Source organism: Cystoisospora suis (genome assembly GCF_002600585.1).
Source record: "Cystoisospora suis strain Wien I chromosome Unknown contig_4181, whole genome shotgun sequence".
Taxonomy (NCBI): Eukaryota; Apicomplexa; class Conoidasida; order Eucoccidiorida; family Sarcocystidae; genus Cystoisospora; species Cystoisospora suis.
Genome location: NW_027156973.1, coordinates 1 through 11,296, shown reverse-complemented (window position 1 = coordinate 11,296; position 11,296 = coordinate 1). Strand labels below are relative to the sequence as shown.

The 11,296-nt window shown below is 44.4% G+C and overlaps 5 protein-coding genes across 5 annotated transcripts; 4 read left to right on the top strand and 1 right to left on the bottom strand.

The window, feature by feature from the left end:
- Window positions 1-304: 304 nt before the first annotated feature.
- CSUI_007772 (asparaginyl-trna synthetase (nob+trna synthase)) lies at window positions 305-2,274 on the bottom strand (the record flags this gene model as incomplete). The annotated part of the gene is made up of 1 exon (XM_068067916.1): window positions 305-2,274. A coding segment is annotated over exon 1 (1,188 nt), but the record flags the coding sequence as incomplete, so codon positions are not given.
- On the top strand, window positions 1,978-9,625 carry CSUI_007769 (uncharacterized protein; the record flags this gene model as incomplete). Its single annotated transcript, XM_068067913.1, has 6 exons — window positions 1,978-2,053; window positions 2,553-2,720; window positions 3,343-3,450; window positions 4,275-4,408; window positions 8,057-8,122; window positions 9,546-9,625. Coding segments are annotated over exons 2-6 (420 nt in total), but the record flags the coding sequence as incomplete, so codon positions are not given.
- CSUI_007771 (uncharacterized protein) lies at window positions 7,246-7,580 on the top strand (the record flags this gene model as incomplete). Its single annotated transcript, XM_068067915.1, has 1 exon — window positions 7,246-7,580. A coding segment is annotated over one exon (162 nt), but the record flags the coding sequence as incomplete, so codon positions are not given.
- CSUI_007770 (uncharacterized protein) lies at window positions 7,788-8,023 on the top strand (the record flags this gene model as incomplete). The annotated part of the gene is made up of 1 exon (XM_068067914.1): window positions 7,788-8,023. A coding segment is annotated over one exon (234 nt), but the record flags the coding sequence as incomplete, so codon positions are not given.
- Window positions 9,626-10,100: 475 nt separating the features above from the next.
- On the top strand, window positions 10,101-11,295 carry CSUI_007768 (uncharacterized protein). Its single transcript, XM_068067912.1, has one exon. It carries the CDS (start codon window positions 10,123-10,125, stop codon window positions 10,342-10,344), a length of 222 nt encoding a protein of 73 aa, XP_067920108.1. The 5' UTR covers window positions 10,101-10,122; the 3' UTR covers window positions 10,345-11,295.
- The last annotated feature ends 1 nt before the right edge of the window (window position 11,296 follows it).

The following is an 11,296-nucleotide window of genomic DNA, read 5'->3' as shown; positions in this document are numbered from 1 at the left end:
ACGTATATATATATATATATAACCCCTGCACACGAGATGAAGCATACATATGGCGGCCATTATTTTCCAGGCTCTCCTGCATGTATTTAGAGTGAAGACATAGGATAAAGACCTACGCCATCCACACTGTCAGCTACCCCCCCATACAACTATCCACATATAGATATATATACATTGACTTTTACCTCTTTCCTCTCATCCCCTCTGTAGACTATCTGCCCCATCCACGTCCCATCCTACTTTCTTTTCTTTCTATCTGTCTTGCATGCCTATTCTTTCCTCGTCTTTCCTACCTTTTGCAGGGTCCTTCACTTGCATCTCGACCGCTTGGCCTTTGGCAGGGCTCTTAACAAGATCTCCGATAAACTTGAAAGAACACCCAGCTCCACACTTGAGAAGCTTTTCGAAATCTCCCCCTATTGAAGATTCAACTACTACCTGGAGATTAGAGACGGAGCTCCCATCATTAAGAACGACGAAACAGAGGCTTCCTCCGCCTTGCTTTCTTACAGATCGGCTCCATCCACACACAGTCACCGGAGGTTTGCCTTCACCGACAAACCTCTCAATCGAGGCATCCCCGCAATCGACAAGAGCTGCGATACGCGTCCGACCTAGGTTCGAACCCCCGCACCCATACACAGGGATAGGAAGCTTCACTTGGGAGGGGACCTCGTCGAGAAGGACAGGAGGGAGAGAAGAAGTAGAAGTAGATGCTGCCGGAGTTGCTGACGCCATGACGGTGGATGGGAGAGAAAGCGAAAAAGAAGAAGATGGGGGTGCGGTGGAGAAGAGACGATAATGAGGGGGGAAGAGGAGAGAAAAGAGGCGCTTCTTGGGAGGTTGAAGGAAAGATGAGAAGGAAGGGAGATGACGGGTGATAGATCGTGAAGAAGAAAAAAGACGAGAAGAAGGTGATTGAGATAAAAGATGGAGTTGAGGAGGGAGGGAATATGAAGAAGAGAAAAAGGAGGAAGGAGAGAAAGAAGAAGAAGAAGACGTAGAAGAAAGAACAAAAGAGAAGAAAGGTGTCTTTTTAATGTCTCTGATGAGAGATGAAGATGTAGAAGAAGATAGAGGTAAGGAAGGAGAAAGTGCTAAAGAGGTTTGCATATATTTCTGGTGTTTCTTTAGTGAGAAAGGGGAAGGAATGGGCGCTTCAGTTGGTAAGGTAAAGAGAGGGAGAAAGGATTTTCCTTGTTCTCTCCTTTCTATTCTGCTGACTTCCCTTAGACCTATGAGGGATGACAAGAAGGATGGACTAGAGAAAGATGAAGAAGAAAATGAACGCGAAGATGAAAGAAAAAGACGGAAAGAAGAGGAAGGAAAAAGGAGAAAAGGAAAACTCGAAGCTCCAGATGGAAAGAAGAGGAGACGTGAATAGAAGAAGAAAGTGGAAAAGAGAATGAAAGACGATGAAGAAGAAAAGCGCAACTTTCCTGAGGTAGAAGCTACTCGAAAAATGAAAGGCCTACCAAAAGAAGATCGAAACATAGAGAGAGAGAAGGAAAGAAAGAAAGGGAAAGAGAGAGAGAGACAGGAGGAGGCGAAACACAACAGAAAGAAGGCCGACTAGGGAGGGACGTCACGGAAGACCAAGAGATGTACGAAAGCTTTATTCTAGATAGGTACAAATAAACCTTTATGAAAGGTGAACGATCATAAGGTTATTTCTACCATGGAAGATATGGGAGGATGAGAAATCTTGGGCGCAAGAAGGAAAGACGAAGCGGGGAGGGGACCGGGGTAGTTGCCGCAGATCTCAGACTGATATTAGAACCTTCCCCTGAGGTGTACGTACACCCGAAGCCAATCATCATCAATCGATGACGTCGCCTTTTCTGTAGGGGAGACGCTGGCTGTATTTGTTACGACTAGTAATACTAGTACTACCACGAGTCTCCTCTTGTAGGAAGGAGAGTGAGTGGAGGCTATCTTTGAAAAGAATCCTTCTTCTTATCTCCGACTATAAGGATGCCCGACGGTGGCTGGAAATAAATTAAGCGCCCTACAAGCAAAGAGGACTTGTTAAGGGAAAACTCCGCGACTCCGAGTAAGCTGAGGCTGCTCTTTCTCTATCAGAATAGGGAGGAAGAAAAAGAGAAGGCCTCGAGGGCCAGAAGGTCTCCCCTCCAAGATATCTAGCAGTTAAAAGGGACGCAGGTCTTACGTTCCATCTACATCACACACAGAGAGATTTCTAAGAAGTAGAAGAAGAAAGTCTTACACCCCAGAAGGGAGAAGTTCTTCTGTTGAAAAGTACGAACCCAATGTTCTCCTACTCGTCATTGGGTGAGCAACGTCGTCACCGTTGTTGTCGGGTGTACATACACCTCGACCCCCCCCACCCGCGCAACCCCAACACTATCAAAGGGACTTCGATAGGGACAATAGAAATGGACGATAATTCCTTTGTTACTCTCGTCTTTTCCACTGTTTTCGACTCTCTCTTTTTCTTCCTCTTCCACTCACGCATCTCTTTCTTTCTTTCTTTCTCTTCTCTTGTCTTCCCTCCTCCCCACTTACTTGTGTTGCTTCTTCGCTTTCTGAAGACTTCGACAGAAAGCGCGTGTATGACCGCATACACATTCGTCGTCTTATTACTAAGAAGACTTTCTCTCGTCTTCTCTTCTGTTACTTTCTCCATCCACACCCTTCTTTTTCTTTCTTCATGCTGTTGTCGGCATCATGCGGTTCGGAACATTCCGAAACGCCTATAGGTAAGAAGTAGAAGAAGAGGGTTTGACGTGCGGCAAAAAGTCTGTTTGTTCGTCATTTCTTCTCTCTCTTTTCTCCTGTGTTGGTCTTCATGCTCCTTGAAGGAATTGTCGCATCTGTCGTTATGAGCTCCTCTCTTGTCTCTTCTCTTCATTCTTTCTTTTCTCTCTTCCCTTTTTCTGATTTAATCTCTACTATTTTTCTCCTCTTTGTCTTCTTGATAATAGCGCATTTGCATATCCCACCTCAAGCTTCCCAAGAATTCGTAGTGTGTATCTATCCCTCTACATCTAGCTATCTATCTATCTCTATCCTTCCCTGCCTCTTCCTTAGCTATCGATCTGTCTATTTATCTATCGATCATCAGTCTTCGACCGGTCACTCTGTGTTGATGTATCTCCACTTGAGAATTTCCTTTGTTGAATAGAGTACTAAGAGAAGTCTTTGCATCTTTCTCCGTTCATCCCTTGCCTTTTCCTTTCTGGCTTCTTTTCTTCTCTTCATTCCATCTCTTCTGTCTCCATTACTTTCTGAGGTATCTCTCTGTCTTGGGATGTTGGTGTCTACTGGTCCCATGTCTACCGTGTCTATGCTGTCTACTTTCTTCTCTGTTCGTTTCCATAGGTCGGCGACCCGTCATTTTGGCTCAGATGTGAGGTATCGCCGATTTTATAGTATAACACCTCCCCGCAATTCGATCTCTGCGGTTTTGCCCTACCTCTACACACGCACGTAAGAAAGAGAAGATCAAGATGAAAGGTATTACAAAGACAATATGAACGAAAGATGAGAGAGAGGGAACTAGAAGAAGAGGAAAGAATGAGAGAAAGAGAAAGAGAGAAAGCAAGAGAGGTTCTCGACAGCTTTGACTGCAGGAGGAATTCCAAGCACCATTCTAGAAGAGTCTTGCTACATACCTAAGTGTAAAGTATACATTAAGAGACGTACGTACATAGATATACGTGGGCTAAATCTTTTGTATATAGTACATACATGATTTGAATGGACGCTCTAGCTTACATACATAGAGAGAGATAGATACAGACACTAGTACCTAGGGGTGGTGGTGTCTCAAAATACGTATATATGCGTGTATATGTAGAGACGACGTGGTATATATGTACGTAGTTACGATTAAGACAAACAGGAAGAATCTCTATATGAAAGAAACGTTTCCCGTATACACAGACGAGAGATAAAGAGATCTAGAGATAGACAAAGAGATAGATGGATGGATGCTCTCGTGTTCGTGTACAGATATGTTGAGAGGTCATAAACTCACTTTTCTTATGTGTGCTTCTATAGCTCTTTTCATCAAACAAATTTCCAGATAGTGTCTATACATATATATACATATATATATACCTGTAGGTATAGACGTCTTTCTGTATGTGTTTATAGTCTCTTTGTGTTGAGCCTTCCTGTATATCCTTCTACATCACTGCATGCATGCATGCACGAAAGAGATCTATTTCGCCTGTATCGCAGTAGTGTATTTTTTTTCTCTCTGTCTGTCTGTGTGTTTCTTCTTGTTGGTGTGGATTCTGGGGGTGTAGAAATCCAGTGACGTTGCGTTTGGAAGATCAGGCAACGGATGGATCTTCTTCGAATTTAAGACAGCTCTTCGCCACTTCAATGAGTGGAGGAGGTTCCTCTCTCTTCTCTCCGGCAAGCGAAATGTCTGCTCTAGGTAAGACAAGTGAAGGAGAGAGAGAGAGACAACACACGATCTCTTTATCTGGAAAGAAACAGTCAGAGAAAATGTTAGACAGAAGAAGAGAAAGATGAAGAAGGGGGGACGTCGGCAATAAGACAGGTAGTAGGAGTAGTAGTAGTAGTAGGAGAGAGAGAGAGATGATAGAGTGGAGACGCAGGTCGGTGTGGATAGGTGGGTATGGTATTCGATGCTCTATCTGGCGAGTGGGCGACTAGGCAGTAGGAAGAGAAGAAGAGGAAGAAAGAAGAGGAGAGGAGTGCGATGAGGAGAGTTGAAACTTCATTTGGCGGAGGAACTCTTCAAGTGCGCTTGCCTTGCTGTATCTGTATCTATAGCTAGGTACATATGCAGAGAAACTGAAGGAATCTTGACTTATATATATTCTACCACGCAAAACTGGTTGTACTTCTTCACATGTATACGCCTACCGTCGTGTATTATCTGTACGAATTCATAGATGCGTATGTGTGGAGTGTGGATTCTATACCAACATTGTCTGCTATCTCCTGTAAAGTGAAGCATGTCTACCGGGGTCCCTTTTTCTTCCTCTATTCTTCTAGAGTTGGAAGTCTGTCTCAAATCAACGATGATCGATCTCCTATCTCATGCTATCATGCCTCTTTCTCTCTTTCTTTCGTTGTGTCGCTCTTTCTTTCCGCCGTGCTCTGTGGCCTAGTGTGTACATGTGTGCCCCTTGTGCTGAGATGATCCATACACACACACATATACATATACATATATATATATATATAGACATAAACACCCATCCAGCTCCATACATTCATAGTTGGTGTACCAACGTCATTTGCATGCTTTCCTGACGTCTATACTACTTGAGAGGCTTGGCGTGGATACAAACAAGAAGATAAGATTGAATCTTGAGAGAGAGGGAGAAATGTAAAGTACACGAAGATGATCGGGGAGAAGAGAAGGAGAGATATGATCGATGGTGTACAGAAACGACCATGGGTTTTCCTTAGAGAGCAAGAGAGAGAGAGAGTGATGGAAGAATTTTCTGTTTGGTCTGTGTATGTATCTGTATATGTGCGTCTGTCTATAGATATCTCTGTACAGATAGATACAGCTATGCTGGGGATGAAGGCAATCATATACTTCATCTTTCTGTTCTTTTTCGCTTCTCGCTTTGCGCTCCCCTCCTCTTCTTCGTTCTTCCCTAGGTGGCCTCCGTGTGTAGACTTTTTGTCCTGTCTCTGTCCCTCTCTCATTTCTATTCGTTCGCTTTTTCTTGGTCCCTCAGTCTACTGTTGGTGTGACTGCCCCCTTCCATCTTATTCTTCTGTGTGGAGGGGGGTGATAGACAAATGAATAGAAGGAGTGAGAAATAGATAAGATCTCGAGAGCCGAGAATTGAAGAACGTTCTTTTTCATGGGAAGGGCGAGAGGGAGAAAGAGAGAGACGGGAGGAGAGGAGGAAAGAAAGAAGAGGGGAGAGAAGAAAGAAGGGTGAAGACAAACAAAGGACCACAAGGGTGGGTCTCAACGCTTGGAATTAATCGTTGGCTGTTGTTTCCGAGGTTTCAAGAAATCTCTTAACGGGGAGAGGGAAGGGGAGAGGACAATGAGAATCATAAGTTCACTAGCATTTTCATAGGAAACACATATTCAGTAAAGTACGCAAGGATCTAAATGGATCTACAGGTAGATAGATGCTCCATCGTTCGGAGTTCCTTTGTGTGGGATGTATACAAACGTTTAACAGGAGGTAACCCTTTCATTTTCCTTCTTTCCTCTGTGCGGCGAGAGTGAGTGTAGCTTCTATGGCTGCTCTTAGTCGGTCTGTTGTCTTCTATCTTGTTAGGGTGTGGGGTCATGTATATGAGTGACGAGTAGTGAGCTGAAGGGTTTCTCTTTATACTTGTGACACAATTGAGGGCTTAAAGAAGGAAGGCGTGGGGCGTCTGTAGGCCTGTTTGGAAGAGGGGTGTGACGTGTCTCTACACCTGGGGAGATAGAGCGTGAGGTGTCTATACACCTGGGGAAGAGTTGGGTGTGAGGTGTCTGTACACTTGGGGAGTGAGGACGTGTGGTGTCTGTACACTTCAAAAGAAGAACGAGAAGAGGGATTGTATGTACACGCCGACCTGGAGAGAAGAGGGGGCGATCGCTGTTTCTTCTTTTTATATGTTTCCCAGTGAACATCTCATTTTCCTCCTTCGGTCATCTTTCTCCTCGAAATCTTTTCTCTCTCCAAACCTCCGTGGGTCCCCCCACTCGACCAAGTCGTTAGAAGTACCATACTAGTACAGCAGCCACCTGTGATCTGAACGCGTGGGATCTTTTGTATTTATTCTCTATCTTCTCTCATCCGTGTAGTGCATGTCTACAGATAAGATCTGGGTGTAGAGATGTTTCTCATGACTTTCTCTCTTTCTTTCTTTCTTTCTTGTATGATGGATGTGCAGAGAGAGCTAGGGGTGGCGGTGCCACACCGGGTGGTGTTTTGCTTTCTGTTGATGCATATCAATTTCTTATCATGACTTTAACGGAACAGTACGTAATAGGAACTCCCCTTAAACCTCCTTAGATGCTTCTCATCTGGTCAGAGCTAGTGCTCTCTTAAGAAAGGAGAGAATGTGGAGAAAAGAGAGAGGGAATGAATGATACAGACGCACACATACTCACACATGTTGTCGCTACGAGAAGATTCAGCTGTCTCGTCCCCCTTTCTCTTCTATCTTCTCGCGTCTTCTTTTCTGTCTCAAGAGGAACTGCATTTGGGACGGAGAGAGAGGGAAGGGGTAGAGGACATGGGAGAGTGAGAGAAAAGAGGCGCAGGAGGAGGGTAGGGTGATAGAGAAGGAAGGCGAAGAGAGATAGACGAGTTGAAAGAAGCAAGAGAAGGATATGTCTGTTTTGAGAGGGAGTCAATTCTTCTTCCAACGTCTCTTGTTTCTTTCTTAGTGGCGATACTTTTGCTGTCTCTCGTGATGCTTGGGGGGATCGTTCTATAGGGAAGGAGAGAGAATGAATGAAAGGCAGAGAGAAACCAAGAGAGAGAAAAAGCATGTGCGCGTGCCTGTATGGGGAATTCTCCACATCTTTCTTTCTTCATTAACTCTTTCTCGTCTATCCATCCATCTATCAATCTATCTTTCTATCTTTAATCTATGAAGCTGTCTCCATATATATGTGCTTTTGCCTCCGTTGTGGCTACCTACAATGTCTGTATGTGTCTAGCTATCTAGCTGTCTAGTTCAGCAACTTTTTCTGTTTTGTCTTTTGTGTGTTGTGTGTGTTTGCATCTATTCTTCTCTACTTCATCTTTCTCCCCCTCATGCTCTCCTCCTTTCCTTCTTCTTCTCCTTCTCTTCTTGTCCTCTCTTTATTTCCCCTTCCCTTCCCTTCTGAAACCTTCTTACGCATTTTCGCCAATCCATCTTTCCTTTCTTTCTTTCTTCCATCCTTTTGATGTATGGATCTTCTTTCTCCTCTATGAAACGACGAACGTCTCTTTGTGTGCGATCTTTCTCCCTTTCTCCTTCCATGTCTTGCTCCTGCATCTCCCCCTCCTACTACTCCTACTCCTACTACTCGTCTATCTATCCGATAAACCCTCCATCTCCTACTTCTACTTCTTTCTCTTCTTCTTCTTCGTGTAAGTGTGTACGGCTGCTTACCCCTCTGCCCTAGCAGCACTGTTCAACCGAACTCAAAGCGATAACATTCGTAAGTCTCTTCGTCATAGAAATCTAGATAGAAAATGAATAGAGACATGTAGATAGTCTGCGCCACTATCCATGTATTCTTGAGTGTACACATCTCCATCAAAGTGTGTGTGTGTGGATACGCATGTTGCATGTGAATGTATCGATGGGGATCGTGGTGGCCGGGACAGAGGCAGAAGGAGGGGCATGGCGGGGTGAGAAGAGACTCTTGTAGGCCTAGAGAGAGGTAGGGGTGGGTAGTAGTAGTAGTAGTTGTAGTACTATTATCAACCTCCTTGGCTAGGCTCGCCTTGGGTCCTTCTCCTTTTTAATGGAGAGGAATGCTGCTGTATGTTGTATATCGCACACTCCAGTCAGGGGGGGCAGGGCTCATCACATACAGTGCCCCTACATATATGTAGGGGTTAGAGAGGCGAGGTCTATCTCTGTGTGTGTATATGTATGTTTGTCGCTTGAAAAAGCTCGTCGCTTTTGGCGTACAAGTATATCTACATTGATCTATGCATGCGTGTATGTGGACATTTGTGTGGAGGGGGATGATCCACATGGTGAAGGAAAGAAGAGGTCTTCAACATTGGTACTTTGTGTGGTCTGTCCAAGAAAGGCATTAGTCGATCCAGACCTATCTATCTATCTATATCGTTGAGAATGGAAGGAGAGGGGAAGAGAAGAGAGAGAGCGAGAGAAACATTCCTCTTTTCTCGATTGCAGACGGGGGGGAGGGAAGGCGAAGAAAGATGAAGAAGACGACTAGGGGGGGGACTAGACTTGCGATCAAGTTGGCAATTTGAATCAGTCTTACTACTCTTCCTTCGCCCCACATCTTCTTCCTTGGAATATGACGGACATGCATATGACTCCCCACCAACCTAGGATGCTTTTCTTATGATCGACTATCTCCCCACGTCTTCGGACCCGACTGTATGGACGGGAAGGAAAGAGATGTAAAGAAAACATTCTTTTCTTTCTTCTTTCGATATTCTGCTCCTGGGTTGAATGGATTGTCCGTCTCCCTCGACCTTCTCGTTTCTCCACTCTCAAACACATTCTTTTATACTCGGGTCTTCATTACCTTTCTCCCTCTCTTCCGGATCGTATCTGCCTATGCCTATCTCTTTCTATATCTAGGTGCATTTACGTAAGTATACAGGGACGTATGTAGGCCCCCTGTGTACGGATCTCCATCGGGCATGTAGATCATTCGTCATAAGCTTGGAGTGTGATTTGTATGTTAGGTGTCAACTTTTCAATAAGATGGATGGAGAAGTAGATCAAAGGACATAGTAGACGAAGGATAGATGGACTAAACATAGATAGATAGATAGATAAAAGATAGATGGATCAAAGATAGATAGGGAGAGCTTGAGATTTGTAGTTGCTTTTGTTCATGTCTCTTGCGGATGTGTTTGAGTTAGCTGGTACAGCCCGCGATGCAGCGACCAGTCCGTCAGTATGGGAGATTCATACAACTTGCTGGTCGATGCTTGGCTTGACAACTAGCCACCAAACTAGATTTATGAGGACCAGGTTTGTCTACATCACGTCTTTATTATCTAGGAGCTAACTGTCCATCTGTCTATCCATTTGTCTATCTGTCTGTGTATGTTGTCGCTATCTCTCCATCCATCCCCCCCCTCCTACCCGTCTCTTCAGCATATATATCGGTGCCATGTCTGTATTCTCTACTCTCTCCTTCACTATACATGTCTCTCACCCTTCTCAGTCACGTGAATGTTCGGACTGCGACTAGATAGATAGGCCCGGAGTTAGAGATACGAATAGGTAGAGAGACAGATTCTACCTCTTCTTCTCGTCACAGTCATCTTACTACCATCCATAAGTTGTTTTAATGTTCCTGCTTAACTCGTCCTGCGATCACTACTTCTTCTAGGGATAACCCGAAAAGAAGAAGAGGTGAAGAAAGAGGGGGGGGGGGAGAATAAGAGGAGGGTGAATGATGAGAGATCGGGGAGGAGGATGGCGGCTAGACGACTGTTTGGGATGTCTGTCTCTGTATGTGGTGGAGGTGTCTCTTCTTGGAGTGGGCGTCCATTGTCTATCCTTCTGATAAGACTTCTTTGGAAAGAAAGAAAGAAAAGAGGGATTGCTTGTTTTCGTCCGATATCTTCTTATCATCCATTCTATGTATATCTATATATAATTCTACGACTTCTCCCTCTGTTTAGGTGTGTGTATATATCTATCTCTCCCACCCATCTATGAGGAGGAGGGAATGGACGGACGTCTCTTTGTCATATCCAGTAGCAGCATCATCAACTACTACTGCTGCTGCTATTTAATTCTTTCTATTCTAACTCTCTCTCTCTCTTTGAAATCTTCTTCTCCCCCTGTGTGTGAGGGAGAGAAGAAGAAGGAAAAGCAGATCTCTTCTCTTTTCTAGGGTTGTGGTGGTGGTGCTGTCCTCGTCTAGGGAGGGAGTTTTAGTGAGAGGGATAGCAGAAGAATTTTCCTTCCTTCTCTTCTTTTGACTTCTTTCCCATGAAAGGGCGGGCGGTCTCTCTTTCCATTGGGCTGCGAAGGGTCGTAGCTCTCCTAGGGAAGTAGTGGTAGTATGTAAAGTCTTCTTATCGAGTCCTTATCGCAATCCAAATATAATGCATCCATCTATTACTGCTCCTCTTGCTACTACATATTCTTATCGCTTTGAGCTTTGTTGGAGAGAGATCGAAGGGTCTGTCTCTCCTTGACCTTCCTTTCTTGGAAAAAGAATGGAAGTAGAAAGGAGAGGAGGAGGAAGCTTGGTGGGATGTAGATAGATAGATATAGAGAAGAAGGGGGAGAGGGAGAGAGATCGTGGGTGATATGAGAAAGGAAAGATTGAGATATACATCTTATCTCACTGGAGAGGGGGGGTTGCTGTACTTCGCAACTACTAGTACTTTCACTACGACGGCTACTCCCATCAACTTACAGCAGCCTTAATGACTGATCTCGAGTAGCTAGCTAGTCGATAGCTTCATTCATCCATTTGTATGTCTTCTTCATACGTCGTCATGTTGTCTTTCGTCAGGGAAGTATACATGTAGACATGTATACTTGAATATCACACTATAATACATAGCGAGAGGGAGTGCGGGGTGTCTCTTGTTGCTGAGAAGAGGAGAGAGAAGTTTTCTCTTTCCTATTCTTTTCTTCTTCATGTTGGTAGAGAGAA

Excerpts from the sequence above, each read along its gene's own strand:
- CSUI_007768 (XM_068067912.1), top strand. The coding sequence starts at position 10,123 with ATGTCTGTCTCTGTATGTGGTGGAGGTGTCTCTTCTTGGAGTGGGCGT.